The 26,065-nt window shown below is 36.8% G+C and overlaps 1 protein-coding gene and 1 long non-coding RNA gene across 5 annotated transcripts in view; one reads left to right on the forward strand and one right to left on the reverse strand.

Annotated features, from left to right (window-relative positions):
* LOC136842455 (uncharacterized) overlaps positions 1 to 10,815 on the reverse strand; it is a 70,369-nt gene extending 59,554 nt beyond the window's left edge. The window contains exon 1 of one of the 2 annotated variants that reach the window (XR_010854222.1): positions 10,611 to 10,815. This is a non-coding gene — a long non-coding RNA (uncharacterized lncRNA). The remainder of the gene's footprint in view (positions 1 to 10,610) is intronic. The other variant, XR_010854223.1, reaches the window with a different exon arrangement.
* Positions 10,816 to 11,400: 585 nt separating this feature from the next.
* Positions 11,401 to 26,065, forward strand: part of LOC136842457 (uncharacterized) — a 30,163-nt gene continuing 15,498 nt past the window's right edge. For 2 of the 3 annotated variants that reach the window (XM_067109813.1, XM_067109812.1), the window contains exons 1-10: positions 11,401 to 11,515; positions 13,387 to 14,441; positions 14,637 to 14,873; positions 15,784 to 15,954; positions 17,782 to 17,885; positions 18,849 to 19,007; positions 19,254 to 19,364; positions 20,568 to 20,718; positions 21,915 to 22,079; positions 22,466 to 22,654. In XM_067109813.1, the coding sequence (XP_066965914.1) occupies positions 13,403 to 14,441; positions 14,637 to 14,873; positions 15,784 to 15,954; positions 17,782 to 17,885; positions 18,849 to 19,007; positions 19,254 to 19,364; positions 20,568 to 20,718; positions 21,915 to 22,079; positions 22,466 to 22,654 (2,326 nt within the window). In that variant the 5' untranslated portion in view covers positions 11,401 to 11,515; positions 13,387 to 13,402. The remainder of the gene's footprint in view (positions 11,516 to 13,386; positions 14,442 to 14,636; positions 14,874 to 15,783; positions 15,955 to 17,781; positions 17,886 to 18,848; positions 19,008 to 19,253; positions 19,365 to 20,567; positions 20,719 to 21,914; positions 22,080 to 22,465; positions 22,655 to 26,065) is intronic. The other variant, XM_067109814.1, reaches the window with a different exon arrangement.

Raw genomic sequence — 26,065 nt, forward strand, 5'->3', positions numbered from 1 at the left:
CTTCCACTGAAGGAGAAATTTCACACCAGCCCCAACTTCCACTGAAGGACAAACTTCCACACCAGCCTCAACTTCCACTGAAGGACAAACTTCCCACACCTTCTTCCACTGAAGAGCAAACTTCCACACCAGCTAACTTCCACTGAAGGACAAACTTCCCGCACTATTTGCTTCCACTGAAGGATAAATGTCCACACCAGCCCCAACTTCACCTGAAGGGATAAATTTCACACCAGCCCCAACTTCCCTGAGGACAAACTTCCACACCATTGCTTCCACTGAAGGACAAACTTCCACACCAGCCCCAACTTCCACTGAAGGACAAACTACACCAGCGCCTTCCACTGAAGGACAAACTTCCACACCAGCAACCCACCAGCTAACTTTCACACCTTTAACCTCCACTGAAGGGACAAACTTCCACACCAGCCTCAACTTCCACTAAAGGACAAACGTCCACCAGCTAACTTCCTCTGAAGGACAAACGTCACACCAGCCCCAGCTTCACTGAAGGACAAATTTCCTGGCTAACTTCCACTGAAGGACAAACTTCCACCTGTGCTTCCACTGAAGGACAAATTTCCACACCAGCCCCAGCACCACTGAAGGACAAACTTCCACACCAGCCCCAACTACTGAAGGACAAACCATACCAACCCCAACTTCCACCTGAAGGATAAATTCACCAGCTAACTTCCACTGAAGGACAAACTCCACACTAGCCCCAACTTCCTGGAGGACAAACTGCAGCCCCTACTTCCAATGCCAACCCAACCTCTACCAGGACAAATTTCCCTGCTGGTCCAGCCTCCATTTCGGACAAAATTCCAGACCAGTCCCGACCTCCACTGCTGGTCCAACCTCACCAGTAGGACAAACTTTCACACCAGCGTGGACCTCCCCTACTGGCCCAACCTCCACTGTAGGACAAACTACCACTTCCATACCAGCCCCATTTTCCAGTGATGGTCCCACTTTTACAGATACACTGACGATTTCAAGCATCTTTTATTACAGCTATTTTTAAAAAAATGCCTTGAGACTAATAATAACTTGTCCTGAGATCCAAAAGGCATTTTTGTCTTTCTGTGTTATTTATCATTTTGTCATGTTATCTCATATTATTTGAAGTATTTTAATATTAAAGCACTGTTTTATCTTATTTTCGCTTTGGTCCTTTATTTTTACCTGCTCAATAAAGTATTACAAACCTATGTGACATTTAGGCTACTTGACCCAAAAAGTTCATAGAATATCTTATGCTTCATGTCAAATAAAGAAGAATTTTTCCTTATATGGCATGTGTTGTAACAAAAATCTATTTTATTGTAAAATTACTCATAGCCAAGAAAACCTGTAAAATGGGTTTTATCTATCCTATACCCGAGTCAGACTGACCATGCAAACATTTTCCTTACTTAAACAACAAATTATTAGTTCCTGACACTGCTCCAAATAAATTTGCCTGTAGGCTTACATGAGGGAATTTGAAAGCACTCACTGTATACTTGTTGCCTGCAATTTGTCAAAAAGAGAAAGGAATTAAAACAAGTAAAAAATGCGCCAAAGTCTCTCCTGCACAATCCAGTTTTCTGTATAACGTATAATATTGTATAAAACTATTAGCTGTGACCGGTAGCGCTTCAGTTGCTCCCCAGATGTGGTAGAGTGAGGGTGCGTCGCATGCCTCCGGAAAGCACTACCAAATGCACGATCCTTGGCTAACTTTAACCGTCAATAAAATTAAAACTACTGAGGCTAGAGGGTTGCAATTTGGTATGTCTGATTATTGGAGGGTGGATGATCAACATACCAATCTGCAGCCCTCTAGCCTCAGTAGTTTTTATGATTTGAGGGTGGACAGAAAGAGTGTGGACGAACAAACCCAGCACAATAGTTTTCTTTTACAGAAAACTGAAAAAAACGAGAATCAGATCTGCCAACTTGATAGCATTCTATCATAGTATTATTCAATACTACAATAATTTAACACATCAGAAATCATGCTATAACTCCAGTCACTGTATCGTACACAATAAGGCTGCTATAAATTTCATTACACCATTAATCAATGAAAACGAGAACACTACAGAGTGTTCACTCTTAATTCAAAGTACTTTTTTTCTTCAAATACTTGTACATAAGTAAATACAACCACAAAAGGTGGAAATATCTAAGTGCTTCCAAACTTCACCTTTTTAAAAACTGGTTCCATCACCAGAGAAGAATTCGGTACCCTTAGGGAATTATTGCATGCTACAAATGTCCCCAAACAACACCACAGAGAAATAACTGGTTAGAGGGAGTTGCTGACATCAGCATTTTTTAGTTATTTCATTCGTTCATTTACATTTTGGCATAGAAACAGATCAAGACCTTGAAAAGTAGGCCAAGTAATCCCATCCCCCAAGACCACATGCCCCCATGATTTTAAGATCAAAAACTAAAAACAAAAATATTCCTTACTCATTACAGTGAAACAACTGCAACATCAAACGAAACACAAAAACAAGCAGACAACAATAACAATCTACGTACAGTACTATTAGCAGATATCTACTCGAATTCAGAGTTCCTCCTCCAGGCACTCCAATTCATAGTCCCTCATCCAGGCAGGAGCACGCCTTTACCTCCTGGAATATCTCTTGTTATCACCATCCCTCTCTTCATTCACCTCCTCCTCAGTAGACTCCCCTGAGGAACTCGGCAGCTGTTACACGCAAGTCTAACACATGACGTGGCATACCATCCAGACACATTTTTAGAATTAACTCCAGTTGCGGTCCCTCTTCTTCCACTGAGTAGCGCAGCACGCTGGGGAGACTAGACCCACACTTCACCCACCTGAACAGGAGCAACGTCCTCAGTAACAGTAACTGGCACTTTCGCCAGGTGTCTCCACTCATATTTGTAGATAACCCTTTGAGGAACACTACTCCTACCTAAGCCTTTCCTGGGTTTCATATTATCCCAGAACACTGCTTCTAATGGACTTATGCCTCCCCTCTCAGGGATAGTTTTGAGAGTTCTGTGTTGCCTCTCCACAGTACCATTCCCACTTGCTCGATAGGTGGCGCGAAAATGTCTCTGAATATTCCATCCATCCAACACCATCTTTAGGACTTCTGATCTGAGCACTGTACTGTTATCCATAAGAATCTCATCTACAGGACCCTGTTCCAGAAAAATCATATTCAATATATCAGCTACTTCCTCTGCACTCTCTCTTCAGATGTCTCCACACTGCAAATCTGCTAGGACCACAGGCAATTATTGATAAACAGGGTACACTCCTATAATGTGTAACATCTATGGCACCTCTCCACACTGCAAATCTGCTAGGACCACAGTCAGTTATTGATAAATAGGGTACACACCTATAATGTGTAACATCCATGGCAAGTCTCTTCCAAACTCTGCCCATGTTCACACTACCTGCCTCATGCACCACTGGCCCTGGAGATAGAAGCGCAAAGAGAAGCCTGGAACTGTGTCTGAGGCCAGCAGATGGACAGCTGTATAATAGCAGATTCTAAAAGATTTCACTTGTTCCTTAGCCTGGCATGTATTATTTGGGCCACTCTATTAGTAAAATGTTCAAGAATAACCTTAAAGATAAAATCACTGACTTAATTAATAAGCAGTTACCTTTTATATATTTCCTATGTATTCGTATGTTCATTACATTTTTTTTAAATGCTCACTTTGTAAAAATTTTTATCGTTTACCAAAACGAGAATACACTGAGTTGTTGTACATTTATAGACATAGGTAATCAGCTTATTATTTCCAAGGTCATTTTTGGTGGTCAGTCTCTTTCCATGTATAATCTGTTCATTGACTCTTCCCTGCTTCCGAGCTGTTGGGCCTAATCTTTTGTAAAACCTCTCAAATATTTACCCTTGTTTTGGCAGGTCCACTAATTCTTCAACTGTGCTGGATCCCAGGTACATCTGTTCTTTTATAATCCTCATCATCTGTCAATTACATATATATATATACATATATATATATATATATATATATTTATATGTATATATATATATATATATATATATATTTATATATATATAATATATATATATATATATATATATATATATGTGTATATGTGTGTGTATATATATATATATATATATATATATATATATATATATATATATATATATATATATATATAAACTGGGTGTTTCTGAAATTAGGGGACCCCCTATGCAGAACAAATGGAAAGTTATGAAGTTTTCAGCTGTAGCCTATCTCCAAGTACATTATTTTAAGTTTCTATTAAGCTATTTTTCATTTTACATCTCTTGTATTTTCACACTGAGTGACAGAGTTAGATACAGCCATGGCTAACAACTCAGAGGAAATCAGATGGATTGACCGAATCCAGGCTATAAACTTCAGTTAGGCCAGGGATGCTGGCGCATCATTCATTTCACATTTCTGGATAGCTAAATACATTAAAAGAGATGAATCCTTTGTTAAAAGAAACTGGAACAAAAATTCATGACTGTCATCGCGAAAAGTGTGAGAATCTTGGAAGGCCTGAAGCCCTTTCTCAGGAGTCAAAAGACATCATAGCTGAGGCAGTGGATAGACCAAGAAAGTCTTTACATAAATTGGTGCTTGAACTAGAAACAAAAAGGGGAAAGAAGAGAAGTTATAGTGCTGTATATCGTGAGTTGAAAAAATCTGGTATCAAGCCATTTCATGTTATCAGCAAGCCCAACATCACTCAGCAACAGCGAGAAGACCGTGCATGGTTTTGTGGTTCATTTCTTAAAGATTGGGATGAAGCTGACTTTCTCCATGTTGCCGCATCAGATGAATTCTTCATTTACACTGTCAGGAAGCCAAATCATAAAAATTACATCATTTGGGCAGCAAAGTTGGATGATATTAGCGATGATGTGCGCTATTGCCAAGTTGTGAAATTTCCTGAATGTTTGGGAATTTTCCACTGTTTCACAGCCAAACAGTTAATGTGGATCATCAAAGAAAAAGGAGTCATGGAATGGCGAACACTTCAGGAAACTGTGCTTACTGGTGGAGTATTTCCTTTCCTCAAAGATCCTGAAAATGTGTTATCTGTTGAAGAAGTCACATTTTTGCATGATAAGGCACCATGTTTCAAGGCTCTTCAGACACAGGAGCTGCTTCGAAACAGTGGTATCGATTTCTTCTTGTCAAGTGAATTTCCAGGTAGCACCCCTGACTTTAATGTGTGTGAAAACATTATCAGTATCTTAAAGAATCGTGTTGAAGCGAGCACAGTGAACTATGATGGTATACCAAGCCTCGACAAACTGCGGAGAGAGGTGACCGAAGTGCTCAGGGAAATGGAGTTTGAGTCTCAGCTTTTTTGCAACTTGCCTGAAATCATACCCCTCAAGAATGCAGGCTCTGGTACAGGCAGATGGAGGCCACAGAAAATATTAAATATTCAGAGAGAAACTTAAATAAATACCTGTTCTGAATTACTTTTCTTTTTGTCCATATCAATTTTAGTTTATGCTGTAGACGGGGGGGGGCAGCTCTAATTTCAAAACACCCTGTATATATCTATATACATATATATATATATATATATATATATATATATATATATATATATATATATATATATATATATATATATATATTTATTTATATATATATATATATATATATATTTATTTATATATATATATATATATATATTTATTTATATATATATATATATATATATATATATATATATATATATATATATATATATATATATATATATATATAAACTCAGCCTGCCTAAAAGGTACCTTTTGGCCTCTGCCAAAGATGATTACCATGAATGGCTGAATCATATGCAATTTTTTCGCTTCAATAATCTTGTTTGAGTGTTTCTACCATTCCGCTTCCTTTTCCGAATAAAGCCAAATTCACAAGATGACTTTGGGATTGGCGTAACATTTGACGTAATTACTGGGGATTTCAATTCATTTCGATGACGGATATGAAAAGGTATACTCTTTAACCTATGCAAAACTATATAAAGCAGATACCACTTAAACTGTCTAATCTATTGAAAACTAAATGAGGCAAATACTGCTTAAACTAACTAATTTATGCAAAATTATATAGCACAAATACTGAGCTAGCCAGTTTACAGAAAATGATATAAAGCGAATACTCCTTTTCACGGTGGAAAAAATTAAGTATATGTTAGTTTACCCAGACCACTGAGCTGATTAACAGCTGATTAGATTTATTTTACGTGGCTAAGAACCAACTAGTTACCTAGCAACGGGACCTACAGCTTATTGTGGAATCCGAACCACATTATGACGAGAAAGGAATTTCTATCACCAGAAATAAATTCCTCTAATTCTTCATTGGCCGGTCGGAGAGTTGAACGCTGGGCCAACAGCGTGCTAGCCGAGAGCTCTACCCACCCTTCCAATGAAGAACTTTTTTCACGGTGGAGAGGGAGACGAATATACGTAACCAAGCCTCAGTCCCTGCTAATTGATGCATTCTCAAGAGACTGCATTTGTATCAATATGAATGCAGAAAACCTTCTAAATGCATTTTCCAGGACATTTAATCCTTCCACCACAAAGAACAATCATCATCTGTAATCTTATAAGAACAGTCATCACCTGTAACCCGGTAAGAACATTCATCACCTATAATCCTGAAAAAACAATCATCACCTGTGATCCTATATGACCATTCATCATCTCTAATCCTATAATAACAATCATCATCTGTAATCCTGTAAGAACAATCATCACCTGTGATCCTATAAGGACAATCATCACCTGTAAGAACAATCATCATCTATAATCCTATAAGAACAATCATCATCTGTAATCCTACAAGAACAGTCATCATCTGTAATCCTATATGACAATCATCATCTGTGATCCTATAAGAACAATCATCACCTGTAAACCTGTAAGAACAATCATCATCTGTAATCCTGTAAGAATAATCATCATCTGTAATCCTGTAAGAACAATCATCATCTGTAATCCTATATGACAATCATCACCTGTGATCCTTTAAGAACAATCATCATCTGTAATCCTGTAAGAACAATCATCATCTGTAATCCTGTAAGAACAATCATCATCTGTAATCCTGTAAGAACAATCATCATCTGTAATCCTATAAGAACAATCATCACCTGCAAACCTGTAAGAACAATCACCATCTATAATCCTGTAAGAACAATCATCATCTGTAATCCTATATGAAAATCATCACCTGTGATCCTATAAGAACAATCATCACCTGTAAACCTGTAAGAACAATCACCATCTATAATCCTGTAAGAACAATCACCACCTGTAATCCTATAACCACACCAAGGGCATCATGGATCCTACGCCCTTACAAACGTAGGAAACTCACCGAACTGGATCAAAGAAAATAAAATATTTGCGTGAGATCACGAAAGATCAGAAGATAACGAAACAACGAACATTTTGTGAGGGCGCGCGTCCCTTACCCAGCAGGTGAAAGGTCAAGGTCAAGAAAAAAATAAGGTTTGGTTTACAAGGGAGGAAAGGAGGGTTTGACGTTATTCAGGAACCATGGGTACGACCATGGCGATCTTCCCTTCAGTTGTATCAGGGTCCTGAGTCGTGCAAAGGTCATATAATGCCATTGGCTTGTAAAGTTAGCCAACTCGAATAATGATTGACTGATTGACTGATCTGATTCGTTCTTGCAAACTGGCGTCAGTCTACCGTAATATTAACACGGAAATCACATTATTTGTTGATAAGATTTGTCCCGCGGTAATCGAAAGTCTTGACAAAAAAAAAGGGGGGGCGGGGGGAGGGGAAGTAGGCGCAAGCAGTCACAACTCTATTAAAAAACTGATGAAATATTGAGACAATTTGAGCCCAAGTTGAACAAGATAAAAATCGAAATAGATTAGAGGAAATAACTGCTAAGATAAAAGAAGAGATTGCTACTTAAGCTATTTTAAATGCAGGATAAATATTGCTAAAGAAATAATTACATGCACCCAAGGAAAATCTGTCCTTCTATTTATTAAGAGTTAATAACAACAATTATGTTGGTCTTGTCCTTCCGCTAGTCCTATGGCCATGTGTGTTTTTGCTGCAACAGAATAAGTTTCTTTCTAAACACAGAGATTAAAGGATGTCATTGTGCTCAGTGTCTAAATATAAAAAATTACGAAAACATGGAGAGCAGTACCTTAGAACTGATAAGCCTTTACAGTTGGTATCTGCTGCAGTGGTATAAATAATATAGGGGGGCTCACACACACACACACACACACACACACACAGAGAGAGAGAGAGAGAGAGAGAGAGAGAGAGAGAGAGAGAGAGAGAGAGAGAGAGAGAGAAGGATTTTATGACTCGTAAATTTAGGCTACCAATACCATTTTTCCTTAAAATTTTCCCCTTATGTATTTGCAAAATTCAGTTTAGTTTTTCATGGAATACTGTATGAAAATATTAAAATATGACAAAGGGATACTCACGCACTGTTCTTAATGTATACGTTATTCTTAAGTGGGAGAAGGAATGCATATTCTAATGGATTTTTGCGGTTGTCTGTAGCATAAGATTTTTAAGCAAAGAATGTCAAGCAAAACGCGGGACAAGAAAAAAAGCGCTTAACGCCACCAAACTGTCCTGAAAATATTGTCCCTTTAAAAGAAAACCCTCTCTCTCTCGCTTAACTCACCAAACTCTCTCTCTGTCTTTGTCCTGTGTGTGTGTGTGTGTGTGTGTGTGTGTGTGTGTGTGTGTGTGTGTGTGTGTGTGTGTGTGTGTGTGTGTGTGTGTGTTCCCCCTTGAATTATTTATACCACTGCTGCAGATATCAACTAAAGGCTTGTCAGTCCTAAGGTGCTGCTTTCCATGTCGTCACAATTTTTATATTTAGACAATTATCACAATTAATATTTAAATTTTCCTTGTATAAATTAAAAATTTTTGTACAAAAAAGTTGAAAATTTTACTCACACTTGGCTACAGAAACGTAGGTTTAGGGACCTATTCTGCTTTAACGGATCATAGACCTACTGTATACTAGACTATATACCAATATACTTTGCAGGATGCTGCGTATGCAACATAGTTACTTTTTTACTTTTGTAAACTCGGGTTGCATATCTTGATTAACTGCTTACCGTGTCTCTGGGATTATATGCCCCAAGGAACGACTAGTGGCGCCGAGCAAAGTGTGGCCAAAAGAAGTTAAGTATATCTTAAGTTTAACCAGACCACTGAGCTGATTAACAGCTCTCCTAGGGCTGGCCAGCAGCCTCTCGTACAGTGATACTGGAGACCATATATAATAATTACATGTCGGTGTTGCTCGTCCATTCTCGCATAATTAAACCAGTCACCAGGGTAGAGTTTCAATTCATTAAATAAATAAGCGTGAGATCATTCATTCTTTTCTCCAACCTCCAACCATATACTGTATATATATATATATATATATATATATATATATATATATATATATATATATATATATATATATATATATATATATATATATATATATATATATATTCATATTTATATATTGCATCCTTCTCCTTTAATTTTCAAACTAATTTATCATAAGCCTCGTTTCGCTTTCCTACGACGTTCGATAAACTCCTCCAAGAACTCATCTGCCGACGTAGCTACCATGTTATCCTTTCAGCGTCTAGTTGAAACTGAAGTAAATCTTGAGATCACGCCATAGACGTGTAGACTTTACGGCCACCTGAACTAAAATGGAAGCCACGAACCTGGCAACGGCAGGTTGCGAGCTGGTCGGAGAGGCCGATGGACTCCGCCTCCAAGGAGAACACCATAGGCAGTAGTGAGGTTTACTTCCGGTTCAGACGACCCGATCCGGCGATCGTAACGTCTATGGGGCACTTGATGCACGAAGGTTGTTCGGTAGTTAACTACCGGTGGGAGGGGCGAGGGATAGCCTACCCTCTGCTGAGATTTTAAGTACAACAACACTGCCGAGAAGTCCCATGAAAAAGGAGACGGATTCTTTATTCTTGCGTAATTCATAAACTGGGGTGCGCAGACAGGCATGGAAAAGTTTTTATCAATGTCGGAACCAACAGGAGGCAAGAAAAAAAAATAAGTAAGAAAAATGTTAGGAGAGGTCTTATGCAAACGAGGTGTGTGAAAGAATCATAACTGGGCATGAGCAGAACTGCATCACATTAATCATAACACCATGAAATGGAGATCAAGAGATCCTAGGTTTCAAGTTCAAGATGGATACCGTTACCGTATAGGATAATAACGTGCAGTCACCACCTCACAGAGGTATCTAGAAATAACAAGCAATCGCGAATTATTGTAGACCCGACATTAAAAATTATAATTTTTCAGAATCACAGACGAATCCGTTGCCAACCTTAGTCGCATGCAATGTTCGAATAGTCTGTAAAAGTGCTTAAGGACAGTCTACCTTAACCTCCTAAGCTGTGCTACCTGTACCTTCACGAAGTTACTTAGGCTACCTAGCCTGGCCTAGCATCAAAATGCACAAAAACCTTACAAGACATTTATTTCCATGCATCAAATTCAGATCGACCTGATAAATACTTCAACACTTACATGGATGATCTTAAATTCCAGAAAGACAGTGCTGGCCCCTCTCGTACACTCATTAAACTGACAATCTGCATACGTGTGACGGTCTCCAAGTCCAACTGGAACGTAGTCTCTTTGATGATGGCGGGGTCCGGGCACTTGTCTCTATGATGTCAAACAAGGAGTGACGCGAATCATTATAACCTAATTCATTCCGATGCACAAGGACACTCGATGTTTTTTTGCATACATCACATCCTGTTTAAAATTATTAATTTTGTGCAGTAGTATTTTTATCATTTTATTATTGTTGGAAGGAATGAGAAATCATGCCTCATTTTATCTTGAGAAACATTACACGTGATATTTGTAGCAGAAAATGCATTACAAGCCCGTTATTTTAAAATTTATTCGTTCTTATCAATATCGGTGAGATATAAGAAAATAGGTCACACTATAATTTTTGTATTTTTTGTCTCTGAACACTTTTTGATTCATATCATTGTTGCCTGAAAGTGAGAAACGAAATGAGGTTTTTACTGTAATGTTTCTCAGAAAATTTATCTTAGAAACGTTACACGATGCTTAGTACATATATCAAATCCTGCTTACGTGATATTTGTTGCCTAAAACGCTTTAAATATGAAAAATATTACATTTTACTTTTTAATTTTTCTAGTTGCCTGTTATTTTAATATTTGTATTTATACAGTAGTTGTTTTCCCCGTATGCATAATGCATTCTTGCTAGAAATGAGAAACAATGGGTTATTTTATATTCAGAAACATTATAACTGCCCGCAAAGACTCAGTACAAGAGGCTGAATTATTCCGGTTGCCATAGCAACCGAGTTGGCTTCCTTGATGCCGTCAACAATGTTAGGCACTTGTTTACAAGATGCGAAGAATATCACCTAGAAATAAGGAAAGGTAAATATAACTTTTAAATTTCGTTGCTTGCCGTTCATATAATGCCATTCCAGTCACAGTGACGTTGCACTGAGCTCGCGTTATTCTAAATTAAGTCTGTGTTCACTAAGACAAAGATCACGACGAGTTCCCGGAGCGATTTGACAGGTTACGAGATTGTGTGCTCAGGAATGCACGGTATGTGTCATCAACGTGTCTTTGTTATTTTACGACGTTTATCCTCACACCAAAGTATTTATCAGGTCGATCAGAATATATTGCACTAAAATAATTGTCCAGTAATATTTCTGAACATTTTAATGATACTCGGAGCCCGTCTAGCTCAGGTAGTTTAAGGTAGCCTAGTGTAGTAGGGTAGGTAAGGCTATCCCAAAACGCAAATTAACACTTTGTTCGTAAATAGAGTTATAAGTACGGGTGTTGATCACATCAGCTTGGAAACATCTTGTAGTGTACACACTGAGCCCCTAGGTCATTCTTACTAGACCTTACTGTACATTACTTATCATTAATGAGGTTAACCTTTCACAGGCATTACCTCTGAGACAGTGGTAATGCTTTTGCCAAGACTAGTATTTAACTTCAGGTCTGCGTCATATATTGACATCCATTACACCTTCAGTTAGACTAGTTTCAATTAAATGTCAAGCTAATCTAGCTTCTTACAAAATGCAAATGTTGCTTTAAAGATGAAGAGAATAAAAAAGGCAAGAAATATGAATTCCCATCTTCATGAATATGTAAAATCTTGCCCAATACATAACCAAGAAAACTATGAAATAAATATTATAACAGGTAGCGTAATAGTACAGTTATTTGTTTTAGCTTTGAGAAACATTGGTATCCAGCCAAAGTGAATTTTCATTTGATGGTTATTTGCATTGCATGGTTTTGTGTTGCTCAAACAGAAACAATAATGGTGAAAGAAGCTCAAAAGAAGCTATTGGAATACTGTATATGTTAATCTTGGTACTTTATCTTTTCTAACTCTTGGAAACCCCATCCCAGCCCATTACCTATCTTAATCTTATTGCTTGCTGTACCTTCAATTTTGGAGGAAGATCTTTTATTTCTTTTTTTGATGCTCATCTTAAAACATTGTGAGGTCTTGTTGATTCCTGTAAGATTGGTTTGTCTGTGTGGATATTCATGCAGACAAGTTTGTGTATGGTGACCATGCGATCAACCACTACCTCACTCCAACCCCATTTTTATAATGACTTGTACACCAGAGCCTTTCACCAATAAATACAGTCGTAATTCTAATGTGCTGGTGTTATGTAGTTTAACATATACAAAAATATATTGGGGAAACTAGGCGGAGACATTAACTTTACGTATACAGTATGTCAATAAACGTTAAGCAAAAGATGTTTCCATGTGTTCTTTTCATCTCTTCCCATCTAGCTGTCAAAATTTTTTACCCATCTTTAAGCCATGTCTTTGACAGTCTAGAAATGGGAGTCAGGAATCTTGTTAAACTACTGTACTGTATATTAATAGAGTATGATAACAACATGACCTGAAAAGTCATTTGGTGCCTTTAGTAATTGTGTTCCCAAACGCTATACTTATCTAAATCCTGAATGAGGTGGAACTAGAGAATCTTCAGGTATTTATATAACACAGATGTTTACTTTAAGATGGAACAGGATTGTATAAATTCATTTCATGTGGGAAATTAAATGCACTTTGCAGTTTATAGTACAATATCTGGAATGTCTTTTATATGTGTTTTTTGTTTTGCATTTTAGGTGGTATTTTTGTCTTATTGTTTTTGGATTACTATTAGCATGTCAGTGGTTCTGATTTGATTAGAACAGTTTTCAGAGTTGAGTATCTGTAGTCTTTACAATGACTTTTAATTTCAGATAAAGGTAGAGTTTCATGGGAAAGATGATGGAAGATGTGAATGCTGAATGCAAGAAGTTTTGCACAGAATGGGCAGACTTCCAGAAGGTGACTAGAGTACTGGTAAAAGCCCTGAGAAGGATTCATCACGGCATAAGAGCAGAACACGCAAAACTCAGAGGTGAAATTAAAACAGCAGGTATTCGAGCAAAAATCCTGGGAAGGCACGAAGTTGCATTTAAGAAAGTGATTGTGGGTTTGAATGAATATGCAGAAAATTTCTTGGAAATGGAAAAGCAATACAGGGAACTCTCTAAAAACAGCATCAAATATTGTAAAATTCAGTTTGCTCGTGTATCCGAAAGGCATGTTCAGGTGACGGTGCAAAGGGATACTGTTCTGTATAGTGTTGAGTGCATCATCAGGGCTCAGTTGAGGATTATTGCTGGAAATTTCAATGAAAGTTCAGACGCACTGCAGGATGCTGGCATATTTGAAACAATTGGAGTTTATAATGAAATGCTTATAAAGTTGAAGAAAAATCTTCCTCCTTCCCCAGAGGAAGAAGAAGAGTATGAAGATGAAGAAGAAGAAGAGAATCGTGATATGTACAAACAAGTTGTTCCTGAAAACTTGGTTCCTCCTCTTTCATGCTTAAAGCAAATGACTGCCTCAAAAATCCTTCAGATCATAGGTCGAGAAAGAGCGCCACAAGTTACCAGGTGCATAGCAGACACATTAATGTTAGAATATGAAATGCCATCTGAAAACGGAACATTATTACCCTGGAAACCAATAAATTATAATAGCATACCAAGAGTGGCTCGTGGAGATATATTTGAAGATGCGATAGCTAAGGAGGAGGATGAAAATAAGCTCAACCAACAGAAGTTAGATTTGGCACTAAGGATGGAGTTCGGGGAAGACTTTCCTGGAACAGATTATCTCCCTGCCAATGAAGCAGGAGATCTCAGGAAACCTGTGTGTTCTTCGAAAGTAGATAATCTTATAAGAGCCAATACAGAGTTGCTGAATCTACTTGTAGAAAAGTTCACAAAAACTACAGGTATTTTAGGTAAGTAATGTATATATAGTTTTGCATATCATTTTGATTACCATATACAGGCTTTTGCAAATTATGCATGCATCTTATATTGTTATATCTGATAAGTCGAGGTTGGTGTAAGATTGAAATTTTCATAATCAGTTTGTTGCTTCAGCTCTGCATTTTTATCTGAAAATGTTGGCCAAATGTTTATTTCCCTTTCAGTGAAGGGAATGGTAAAGCAAAGTAAATCTGGCGAGATGCGTTTAACCAAGGCTGCCAGACACAGAATTGAAACTTATTATGTCGAGAGAGTTTGGGGAGAGGGCTCAGAGTTTGTAGAAGAATTGATATTGTGGATACCTCCAGATGCAAGACCTCCACCTTTTCCACCTCCAGCCTTATTGTCACCTCTCCAGATTTTTGAGTCTCTTGGTGTCTTCAAGCAGTACTACACAAAAGGTACTCTGTCCAAGTGTCTTCCAGTGTTACAGTAGAAGTATTTTGTTCCTTTCCTTTGTATGCTTTGTCTTGTTTTGTGTTATATGTGCAGTAATTATTAGTATCAGGGTTCTTCAGTAGCTGTTTATACAAATTGTTATCTAGTTTTACAGTCTGTATGGGAATTATACATAGTCCATGAATTTTTTTAAGCAAAATCAGAGCCTATTATCTTAATAAATATTAATCACAGTGAAACCATTTAACTAAGAAATAGAACCAAATTTTGATAAAGGTTCACAGCAGGTGTACCACTTGGAAAAATATAATTAAAAGCAATCATAAATACTTAACTTATAAAGGAGAAGACTATGAGCTATGGAAAGTGTTATTAAGAAAAACATGAAATAAGTACTGTAAAAAACTAAGCAGATAAAATTGGAAGAAGAAATGCACATGCTATACTATATCAGAGGATATGTAGTCACCATGTGAGCAGAGAGAAATTGATCCTTCAGGATGCTGACTAATGACCCTTGAAATGGAACAAAATGTCCTTTTACTGATTTAGTTTTGGTACTGCAACTTGTTATATTGCAATATTAAATCCAGTGTGTATAAATACACTGGCCTGACATTGAACTCTTTTCTGTCTCATTTCCTAATATGTTTTGTGTGGAAAACATTTCACTTCAAAATAAGAAATTAATGACAGAACTGCCCTTTCATGAAGAAATTGTCACAAAAAAGTATCAGAGAATGAGAATCCAGAAGTTGTGTTTGGCCATTGTACATACAGAGTTCTAGTTAATGGGGCCAAATGATATCAGTGTATATTTCTGTTTACATTTAGAGAAAATTTCTGTTTTATACAAAAGATGCTTCATGTATTTTAGTTTTATACAAAAGATGCTTTATATATTTCTTCCAGCATTAATACCAGAATGCTGTTATGCAAGCTGTGAAAGTGTTGTAGACGAATGCAGACACTTAGCAACTACCTCGTTTGTTGATAGAAACATGGTCAGAGGTATAGGTTCATATGGTCGCTCAAACCCTATACCCTGTGAATTGCCAGATGGAAACTTTTCTACTGTTGGAGGTTAGTGTTTTGTATGATTACAACTCCATTTAGTTTTCCAATAGGTAAGGCATCATCACCCAGTTTCCTTAGAATAGAAGCAATATTTCAGGGATTACTGTTTAGTCAGTCTCTTGAACTTTGATTAAGATCTATAATAAAATAGTGTATGGTCAGATTGACTGAGATTTCAAAGATTGGGATAGTTTGCGCATATGATGGGAAGGGGTGAGGAGCAAGGGTCAGAAAAGTTGCAGGATGAAGAGCAGCGAGAAGGTTGAGATAATGATAGAAAAAAAGGGGCATAGATTAAGACTAAAACAAACTGCAACTCAGTCAGGGAATGTACAGGACAGAAGACAGTGGAGAGAACTCATTTCATATCAGAACCCATAAATTGAAAAAATGTGACCTACAAATTTTAATGACAGTATGTTTATTAATTGTTCTCTAAATATGATTTAAGATTGGTGGTCACTTGCTAGGGATCTCAAAATGACAAGTACAGAGTTTTAGTGTTTAACCTGTTTGTTAATCATGATTAATTTCTATATAAGTTATTAATTTCTTGGGCACTGCATTACAAATTGGTATACTTCCGTGAAATATAAAAACCATTTTTATTTTCCATACTATTTTTGTTTGCCTGAGTATATAATATTTTTCCTTCCCTTGGTTACAAAACTGTAGAAAAATTAATCATTATACTTTTAATTATGTTACTACTCTCCTGACATACTGCTCCTATCATGACTTCATTGCATCCATAAACCACCTCAGTTTGTGAGATCTGTGTTTATTTTCCAACCCCTGGTTTAATTACGAGTAAAGAACATGAATCAAGTTACATAAAATCACTGGCAGTACATGAAAGAATGTTCTTTATAAAGCAGAATTTTATTTTGTTGTAATAGAATTTACAAACTAAAGCATGCCTTAACCCTGCAGTGGCCTCATATCATTATGTTAGCTGACCCACATAAACATTGCTAAATTATTTTCAGTTATTTTCATATGTATATTGGTTATTCAAGATAATCATGTCCTTCCTATATTTCTGTTTTTGCTTCAGTAATACCCCTTATATTCGTTATTGTATTTCAGATTTGTGAATGGGGAAAAATGAATATGCAAACCAATACTTGTTCACGGTTTCTTCACACTAAGTATTTACTGTATATGAAAATTACTACCTTTACTTCTGTACTACTGTTACTACTTCTATAGATAATAATAATAGTAATAGCAAGATTGTTAAAGAAATCCTGTTGTAAGGCTGTTGAAACAGTTAGGGAATTCGAGAAAGCTTTATCTGTAAATATGATCTTTTTCAGACAAGTTATTTCCCACAAGGAGGTGCCACCTACAGAGGGCCTTGTGTGGCACACTGTGGATGGTATTGAAAGTTCTTTGTTGTATTTTTTGGTTTCCAGCTGTGTTATTCTGTCTTTTACTTTTCCTCTGCTAGGTCAATCTCTTCCTACCTAGTTGTCCAGCTTCTTAAACTTTTTTTCGCTCAAGTTTTCATCTCTTATTCAAGAATAATTCTTCATAGGAGAGTCTAAAAATGATTAATAACAATGATTATAATAATTATAATAGTAATAAGCTGACCATCTTATGTTTGTCTTGTGAATGATGATAGATAATAGTACTAACAAGGACATATGTATTACTTTTGATATCATGCTAATCTTAATAAATTCATCAGTGTGGCTGGCTTAGTTCTTTATTTTTATAATCTTCCTTTTAATTTTATTTTCAGATGATAAATGTCAACATATTCTGCTTGCCTGCTTTGAAGAAAAATGTTGCTGAAATGGTTTCTCCTCTAACCTTGCTTTTCAGGTGATGGTATTGGAGATGTTATACAGTTACTTGTTTGGGAGATAAATGAGATTGAGAGGGCAGAAGTTGAAAAAGAACCCAAAGATTGGCCAGTTGGGGATGAGGTATGCTGAAGAATTTGTTTGCAGTTTTTCCTTTAAAACTATAATGGGAAGTCATAGCACCTGAAGTTTTTCATATCTGTAATGAGAGCATTTAATAACCAGCTTTAAACAATTTCTTCTTGCAAATTTTTGCCATTTGACATGCATATATCAATATAACTGATGGCTTATTTTTATTTTGTACTTTATTTCAATTCTAGTTTGCGCTGAAAGAATATTTATTGTACTTCAGAAATGGCTAAAGAGACATGAAATGCTTTCATTAACAGGGTTTCCTGCATAGTTTTAGGTGTCTTTGTAAACATACATATAAGGAGACTTAGTACAGTATCAGTGTACCTTTAGAACAACAAAAATTCATATAATTTGGCTATAAAATATTTTTTACCTCAACTTGATCTTCACTGGCTCTTTTGAAGTACAGTGGTCCCCTTATGCCTATTTATAGCATACTGGTAGTTTTTTTTAAGTTTTTCATACAATCCTGGGAGTACACAAGTATGAGTTTGTTGAGCAGTTCCAGTGATTTTGCCAGGATATCAGTTCTTAACAGTTGGGAACAATTCATCATGAAGGTGTAATGGGAGAATCATTAACGATGTTTAATATGGTCACACTTGAGGATTCCCAGGAATGGATGGAATCATAAAGTAATTTGGATTTATTTGAAGGAGTTAGTGGGAACTAAGAGTATGGATGTTCTACTTTGATGGTAAAATTTTCCAAGAATTTTGATCAGCCTTTCATATTAAGTAGGTTTACATACACTAATAATTGTTTTGGTGAACTATGTGTAACTTTGAGCAGGCTTTCCTTGAAGTTCTGTTTTGCTTTAGGAATGTAACTCTGGCCTAATTTTGCTCTACTTAATGTGCTTGAGCTTAAGTAAGCACTTAGGAATTTACCATTCATATTTATACTGTAATTATAAAAAAGTATATATTTACTTGCCATGAATGACAGGTTGGCCTCTTGCTCAGACTGGGAGCTGTTGTAAGTGCTGCTCTTTCTTGGATTAATCTTCGAGCAGCTCCTCTTTTGCACACTTGGAATACAGCTCCCTATTACCTTCTAACTCAGGCAGATTTACCAAGAATGATTGAAGAATTGAAGGGACTGAAAGTAAGTTTATTTAATGGATTTTCCTATAATTTGACAAAAGTTCCATATTTTAACCATCTGTCTCTTGGAAACATTACCAACTTTCCTTTACATTGGTCATCGTCCCTAAGTTCAATATGTAGGTTGTCTTCTGTTATATGTCCAAGTCTTGCCTTTTGTTCATTGTCATCTTTTTTTTTTAAGATTTAAGCATTGTAATCCTTATGAAGGTGAATCTTTGTTTCTAATTTTTGCATTTACTTTCAGATACAAGAGAGAGATAACCTCATTAAGACGGATGACATGGCACGTTTGTTTTATGCTATGTTGCGAGACAAGCTTGTTCTGATCATTCAGAGAGTGGTTGATGAAGTTAAGGTAGTATGATGTGTCTCATTCTTAGGTTTTGTTGAAGATTGTGATGTAAACCTGGGTTACGTGAAAAGTTGATATGTAATTTCAATAGGTCAGTTTGAAGCCTCAGTGATTCTTTCAGGATGGGTGTGTTACATTCACTAACTCTTTTGCTTCTTAAACCCCACTGTGGCTTATTGCCACAAGTGTCAGATGCTTGATGCATGCCCAGTTTATGAGGGAAAATTTTTATTTCTTGGGTATAGTTATATTTATACCAGGAATAAAAAACATATACAAAAATTTTGGGCCAAAAAAGAACAATCTGAAACCCATAAATTTTGGGGAAAAGGAACAATCTGAAATCATGCTAATTTTTGCCCTCCTCCTTTCAGTAAAAGAAAAAAAAAAAGAATGTTTGTGCCTCCTTTACTAATTGCTGTACATTAATGAAACTGATATGGTAACAGATCCTTGAGTTTTGGTTTCTCAAGTGTAAATTTACTAAATTTACTAAAGTATTATCCTTTCTTATATTGTAAAAAGTAAAATGGGCTAAAGCATTGCATGGTTAATTTGATTAAGTTTCTAGCAATTGAGCTACTGCTCTGGTGTTGCCACTTAGCACTGGCTGAGAAAAGTGTGCCATTTATCAGTTTAATGGTACTCTTTCATTAAACGTATTTGCAATTTGTTGTAACGAATAGTGTATCATACCGGCCAAGTCTACATCATTTGCTCCATTTTTGAAAGTGGTCGTGGGAAATCATCTGTAGCTGGAAACTAGAATTTAGATGACACACTTCTTACTCATGTTGTCAAATGTAATACATAGCTATGGAAATTCACAAGTATGTTATATGTTTTTTCTTATCTAGTTCTTGTTAAAACCAACCTGGTAAGTTCTGTGGTGTGTTATGTTCCATAAAGCTGACTGGGTTACTGGTACTTTAAACCAAAAGAAACTCTGTTTTTTATATAAATTATGTCAGTATTACTGGCAGCCAACAAACACATTGCATATTTAAAGTATATTCTCATTGAAACTTAATTTGTATCAGGTTTTTTTTTATGCTTCATTATAGAAGTATGGTTTTATTGTTCAGCCATCTAACATATCAAGGCTGCACCTTGCAGTTTAGGTATTTTTTTGATGTTCTTTAGTGTGGTAGTACAGTAGTGCTTATTTATTATTCTTCTGAGATTATTTACATTTGCATTTAACAGGAAAGTGAAGAAGAATCAGTTGAAGCTATAAGCAATGTTTGTCGAACTGTAAGTCTGGCACAGCTTCAGAATTCCATGCCTAAACCAAGAGTGTGGCGTGGCATTGGTCGAATACCTCATGAACCTCATTTTTATGTGTATGAATACATTGGTAAGTTGTATATTTGATGTTTATAATTCTTATTGCATCTACATTTAATTTGTATAAAAGTATTTTAGTTGTTAATAAATAGCTTCCCTACTGCATTTGGATCAGTCACACATTGGGCTCATGCATACTGGCAATATTTTTACCAAGGTTTCAAGGCAGCTGAGTTAATTCTTAGGTGTTTTGCCCAGCATTGGTGTGGGGAAAAGGTGCCACAGTGCAATATTGATGGTACTTTGTCATTAAAAATTATTTTAATTTATTGTTAAAAAAATGATCATAATGACCTAATATAGTATGGATCATCTGCTCCAGTTTGGTGGGATGGTTGTGGGAAACCCACCATAATAACAAAACTATGACAAATTTTCAGATGTTTCATTTACGTTTCCGAGTGCCATACCTAACTAGAAATAATTTCAACGTTTTAATTTTTCCTAATTTTAAGCGTTCTTTGGCCAAACAACCCTCTTGAATGGAATGGTGAATTCAAGTAGAAATAGGTTGAAATATTCTCTCTTCTCATTCACCAGTGTTCTCACATCACATTTGACAGACAACACAGAGTGGGAGAGCCAAGTGCAAAGGCTTTGGAGTAAAAGAGAAAAAGAGAAGTGATATCATCAACATTAATTAAGCATTAATAAGATGAGTTAAAAATACTCAGAAAAGATAAAGAAAGTCATACGTCGGAAGGCTTTGCCAACAGATTTACTGAGGTGACTCAAAGTTTAATCTAATTACAAAATAATCTCTTAAGTTTTTCAACAAGGAGGACCTAGGAGCTGTCAAATGGAAAAGATGATTTTCATTTGCTTTTGTGTCTTACTGCATGCTAGAGATCTGAGAGGAGAGAATTCAAGTTTGATATGTGAAAGTATATCAGGACGGCAGTTTGAAGGATTTGGTTAGTTGTCATTCTTTTAATTACAATGAATCCATGAACAAGAATGGTTAAAGGTTTTCTGTAATGAAGAAGAAATGACCATAACAGAACGAATTTTTCCAAAAATTCCTCAAGGAGGTACATCTTTTGCACATTATTTATAAGGGGAGAAATTTGGTATTGCATTTACTTTGTTTGTAAAAATGCACTCATTATGTTTCTCCCCCTTAAAAACTGTTTAGCTAAATAGCTTTTACATCTGCATGGTCTGTTTGAAAATAATAATTTGCATTATTTTTATTCTTCGCACAAGCTGCTGTGTTGGAACCTGTCCTAGATGCTGTGTCAAAACTTGGTGTCGTTTTGCAACGTCGTGCTGGATCAGCAATTCTAAAGGTGGTCTGTTATGCTTGGTTAGAACATATAAAAGCTCAAAAAATAAAGTTTTCCCTATGGGGTGCCCAGCAACTGTTGAAAGGTATGTTTTGGGTATGAATAACAAGCACCTGTTTTAGTGTTAATTTGTGAGTGTTCCTGTAATCCTTCATTCTTTTGGTATTCTTCTTTGTTCCTTTTATAGTTTTCAGAGGAAAAAGATTCACTTCCATATCTGTGGTGTGGAAGTGTTTTCCTCATCACTGCTGAGCAAAAGTTAGAAAATATTTTGGCCTTTTTATTGGAATTTTTCATGACTCATTAGACATGTATATGGTGATACTTGCAAATCATGAATGAAAAAATGTCTTGTTGCATTTTGTATACAGGATCTGATTTACTGAATAACACCAGTAGTTGTTAGGAGTAAATATTTTTTAACTTTCAGCAGTAACCCTTTGTCAAGAAGATTTATTATTCTTCCATCAGATTTCCATGCCTTGGCAGAATGGTTACAGAAATACCCTGGGTTAGCTCCGGAAGCTCGAACACAGGTTTTGGCTGTAGATGTTTTGAGAGAATGTGAAGGAGTGGCGAGATTACTTATGAGACAGCCACCTTTGGTTATTGGCTACACCTCCCAAAATCAAGTGGCACCCATGGGTCCTATCAGTGCTGGTAAGTTATTACTATTTGAGGTGAATCTTACCTACTCTACATTTATTTTTCATAGGATGCCTCCACTGTAATCAAGGCTAAGAACATCACGTTCTGTTAAAAGGATGTTAAGGTTTTAGGATATACACACTGTTTGTGCCAGCTGCAATGGCATAAAGTGTGATCTTGAGAACAGATGTGAGGAAGTAGGGATTTTCGAAGAACTCTGCCTAAGTTCATCAGTATGGGAAGAGAAGGGAAGCAGATAGATTGCAGAAGCAATTAGTTAGGTCAGGTTATCAACCTGTCATTTCTTTCCCTTCTCCAGGTCCTTCGTCTGTAGTTATCCATTCTCAGTCTGGGCTTTTTCTTTGCTAATGCTTTACAATACTGAGACTTCTTCTTTAGCTCTGTCCTCCACTCCCCTTTTGGTTCAGGAAAAGCGTATTTAGAACTTAGAACAGGACGTAAACCTTGTTTTGGTTAGTACCAGGTTTGTCTGAATTGGTCAGGGAACCAGTCTGGGTCTCCCTACAATGTGCGATCATTTTTGCGTTTCCCTATAAGAAGTGAGGTGTCGGTGCCCTTGCCTGACTGTAGCCCCAGCCTAGGACTGCTCTGCAACAGTTGGAAGAGTCTGTTGACAGGGAACCAGGTCGGTTCCTAGGGCAATGTGGTTCTGTGCCGTCTGTTACCTGCCTCTCCGTTTTTCATGTTCTGAGTCTCATATAATGTGGTAGCTGAAAAATCTTTTTGGAAAACATTAATCTCTGCTACATATGCGACTTTTACCATCACCAGCACAGTGTATGAGGTTGTTAGCACCGATAGGACTAATTATACATATAGGTACAGCTAGTTTTATTAGTAATAATTTGTATGTAATGAGTTGTACTTATTCTGATGTTATGTCATCAACTTAGAGAGTTTGAGGCTCCAGCTTATTGTGTTTGTGGTGCCAACTTAGGAAGTTTGGGAAGCCAGCTTTAAGTGTTTTTGGTGCCAGTGGGAGTTGGCAAGGAAAAGTGTTAGTTTTTAACTTGCACAGTCAAACCCATTTCTGATGCTGCAGGTTAATGTTCCCATGCTTTTGCTTACTCAGTTTGGAAGAAGTGAGAACACTTAAGCTCCTATCTGTAGTAAAGGCTTATGTTGCACAGGTTAAGGCAATGAGATACAAGTCTTATTTAACACCTTTTGGGGATCAGTTCAGCACTCAGGTTCTGGTAGATGGCCAATTGCAGGCCTCCTAGCATGCTTGGAGAGACTTAGGAGGCACTGAAGGAAAGTTATGATTCCATTAAGGTTACCCTCCACTGGTTTAGTCTCCTATAGCTGTTCCTCTGTCTTCTCCAGCAGAAGTGTCTCATTCTTTAGCAGGAGGCTGTAATTAGAGAGAATGAAATGGAACAGGCGGTAATTCATGGGGATTTTATCTCTGACTTTTTCCTAGCTCCATAATCAACCAGAGATTAGTGCTCAGTGTTGGACACATCAAGACTGAATAACTTTACGTGTCTGTCCACATGCTTTTTTGTTTTTCTAGCATGGTTTTAGTGACTTTCCTAAAGAATGATCAGATGTTTTGGTGGACTTGCAAGGAGACATTTTTCTCAGACCAGTACAACCTCAGTCACGCAAGTTCCTTCAAGGTGTATTTACAGGAAGGTTTTGCTGTTCAAGGCGCTTTGTTGGGCTTGTGTACAGTGCCTCTATAAGTATTCACAGGGAATGTGTTGTCTATAGGCAGATGGTGTTAACTTTCAGGAGCAAGTCTCTGTGCATTATGATTTTCAGTCGACTCCCCTAACTCCTCCTCATTTTTATCTAGTGATATGGGGATGATACTTGCAATATGCAAGCTTGTCTGTCAGAAGATGAATACAGTAGGCACTTGCTTCTTGAAGAAGTTTAGCCCTCAAGGAAACTTCCGTGTGGTAAGGGTTTTCTTTGTTAGGAAACATGGTCTCACTGGAGAATCTGTCAGAATAATCAGGCTCAGTTATAATACAGTCTCAGCATAAGAGATTACAACTTACAGTCAATGTTCATTAGACTTGTAAGTAATCCAGGACCATCATTGTTGCCAGGTTCGGTAGGAGGGATGCTGAAACTAAAAGTTGACTATTTTATTCTTAAAACTACATCCAGGTTTTGTTTTTTCCCTAGGTTGTGTAATGCGAAACAAAGAATTTTGACAAGTACCATGACACTTACATACACCATAGAATGGTCAACGCTACACTTGGTAAAACTTACAAGACATCAAGGCAGTGAAAAGCCCATTGAAGATGCGTAGCATGTTTATCCCTGGTCAGAAATTAAGCCATAGTGGAAAGATTGCATCTGTAAGCAAAATGAACAGTATGATATTGACAATTGGGGATTCAGGAAGAACAAAACTACTTACAGAGTGGCCATTGCATCCACAAGTTCAGGATTAGAGGGGTGCTCAAATGTGGACTTACTGTGTTAGCATGCAAATGAACAGGAACGATCAGTCGATTAGTACTCTTTGAGGGCCCTCTGGCTTGAGCAGTGGATGCTTTTCTTTAAGTTTGGCTTGATTCAGACACATAGGCCTTCCCCTTCCATCTACTCGAAGGAAGTATTGAGCAAATTTCAAGTTCAAGAATTGCTCAGTGACTCCTGGAGAGCCCTAGTAGTCTCAGAACAAATGATTTTCATTTTAGATTTATTAGTGTGGTATTATTTCGTCAATTTGACTTACTTTAACATTAATTCTGCCTTTCTTTCTTTCATGAGTTTGAGTAAAATAACACACGTCTTTCCCTTATGCAGTTTATTGTCCAACTGCCTACAGTCTTGCCATCTCAGGCGGGGTTTGTTTACATTCAGGTATGCCACGACCGACCCAACCTTCACTAATGCCAGCGGTAAATTTAAAACTCAAACAAAGCACAAAAGAGACAAAACTGAGAATCATATGTTTAGACTAATATTTTAACACCTCTCCTTGATGAGCAGTTTTGTTATAGCTTGAATAAAGAAGAAAAATTATCTTAAGAGGAATATAAAAAGAAAAAAATATTTTACCCTGACAATGCACAGAAAATATTATAATCAAGTACTACTGTGGAAATTACTCACCCAACATTGCTAGGTACCTAGTGTGGAAGCTATAGACACCATCTCTTCGACATTATCAGTCTATATGGAGAGTATGGTTACATTATACCCATGATGAGAGCCCAGTTGAGATCTCTTTTGAAACACTTCTACATATACTTATAATTTATATCCTTTTGAAGACAAGTGCCTTGCTGTTACAACAATCATGGCATACAAAGCAACATGGTTAGAACCTTTGCTTTATGGATTTGGGATTGATTCTAAAATAGAAATTGTTACTTCACTTATCCGGTCTTTTGCATTGCAAAAACCTGCTCCTGCAAGGCTTCCCATTATTGT

Source organism: Macrobrachium rosenbergii, chromosome 10 (assembly GCF_040412425.1).
Source record: "Macrobrachium rosenbergii isolate ZJJX-2024 chromosome 10, ASM4041242v1, whole genome shotgun sequence".
Lineage (NCBI taxonomy): Eukaryota > Metazoa > Arthropoda > Malacostraca > Decapoda > Palaemonidae > Macrobrachium > Macrobrachium rosenbergii.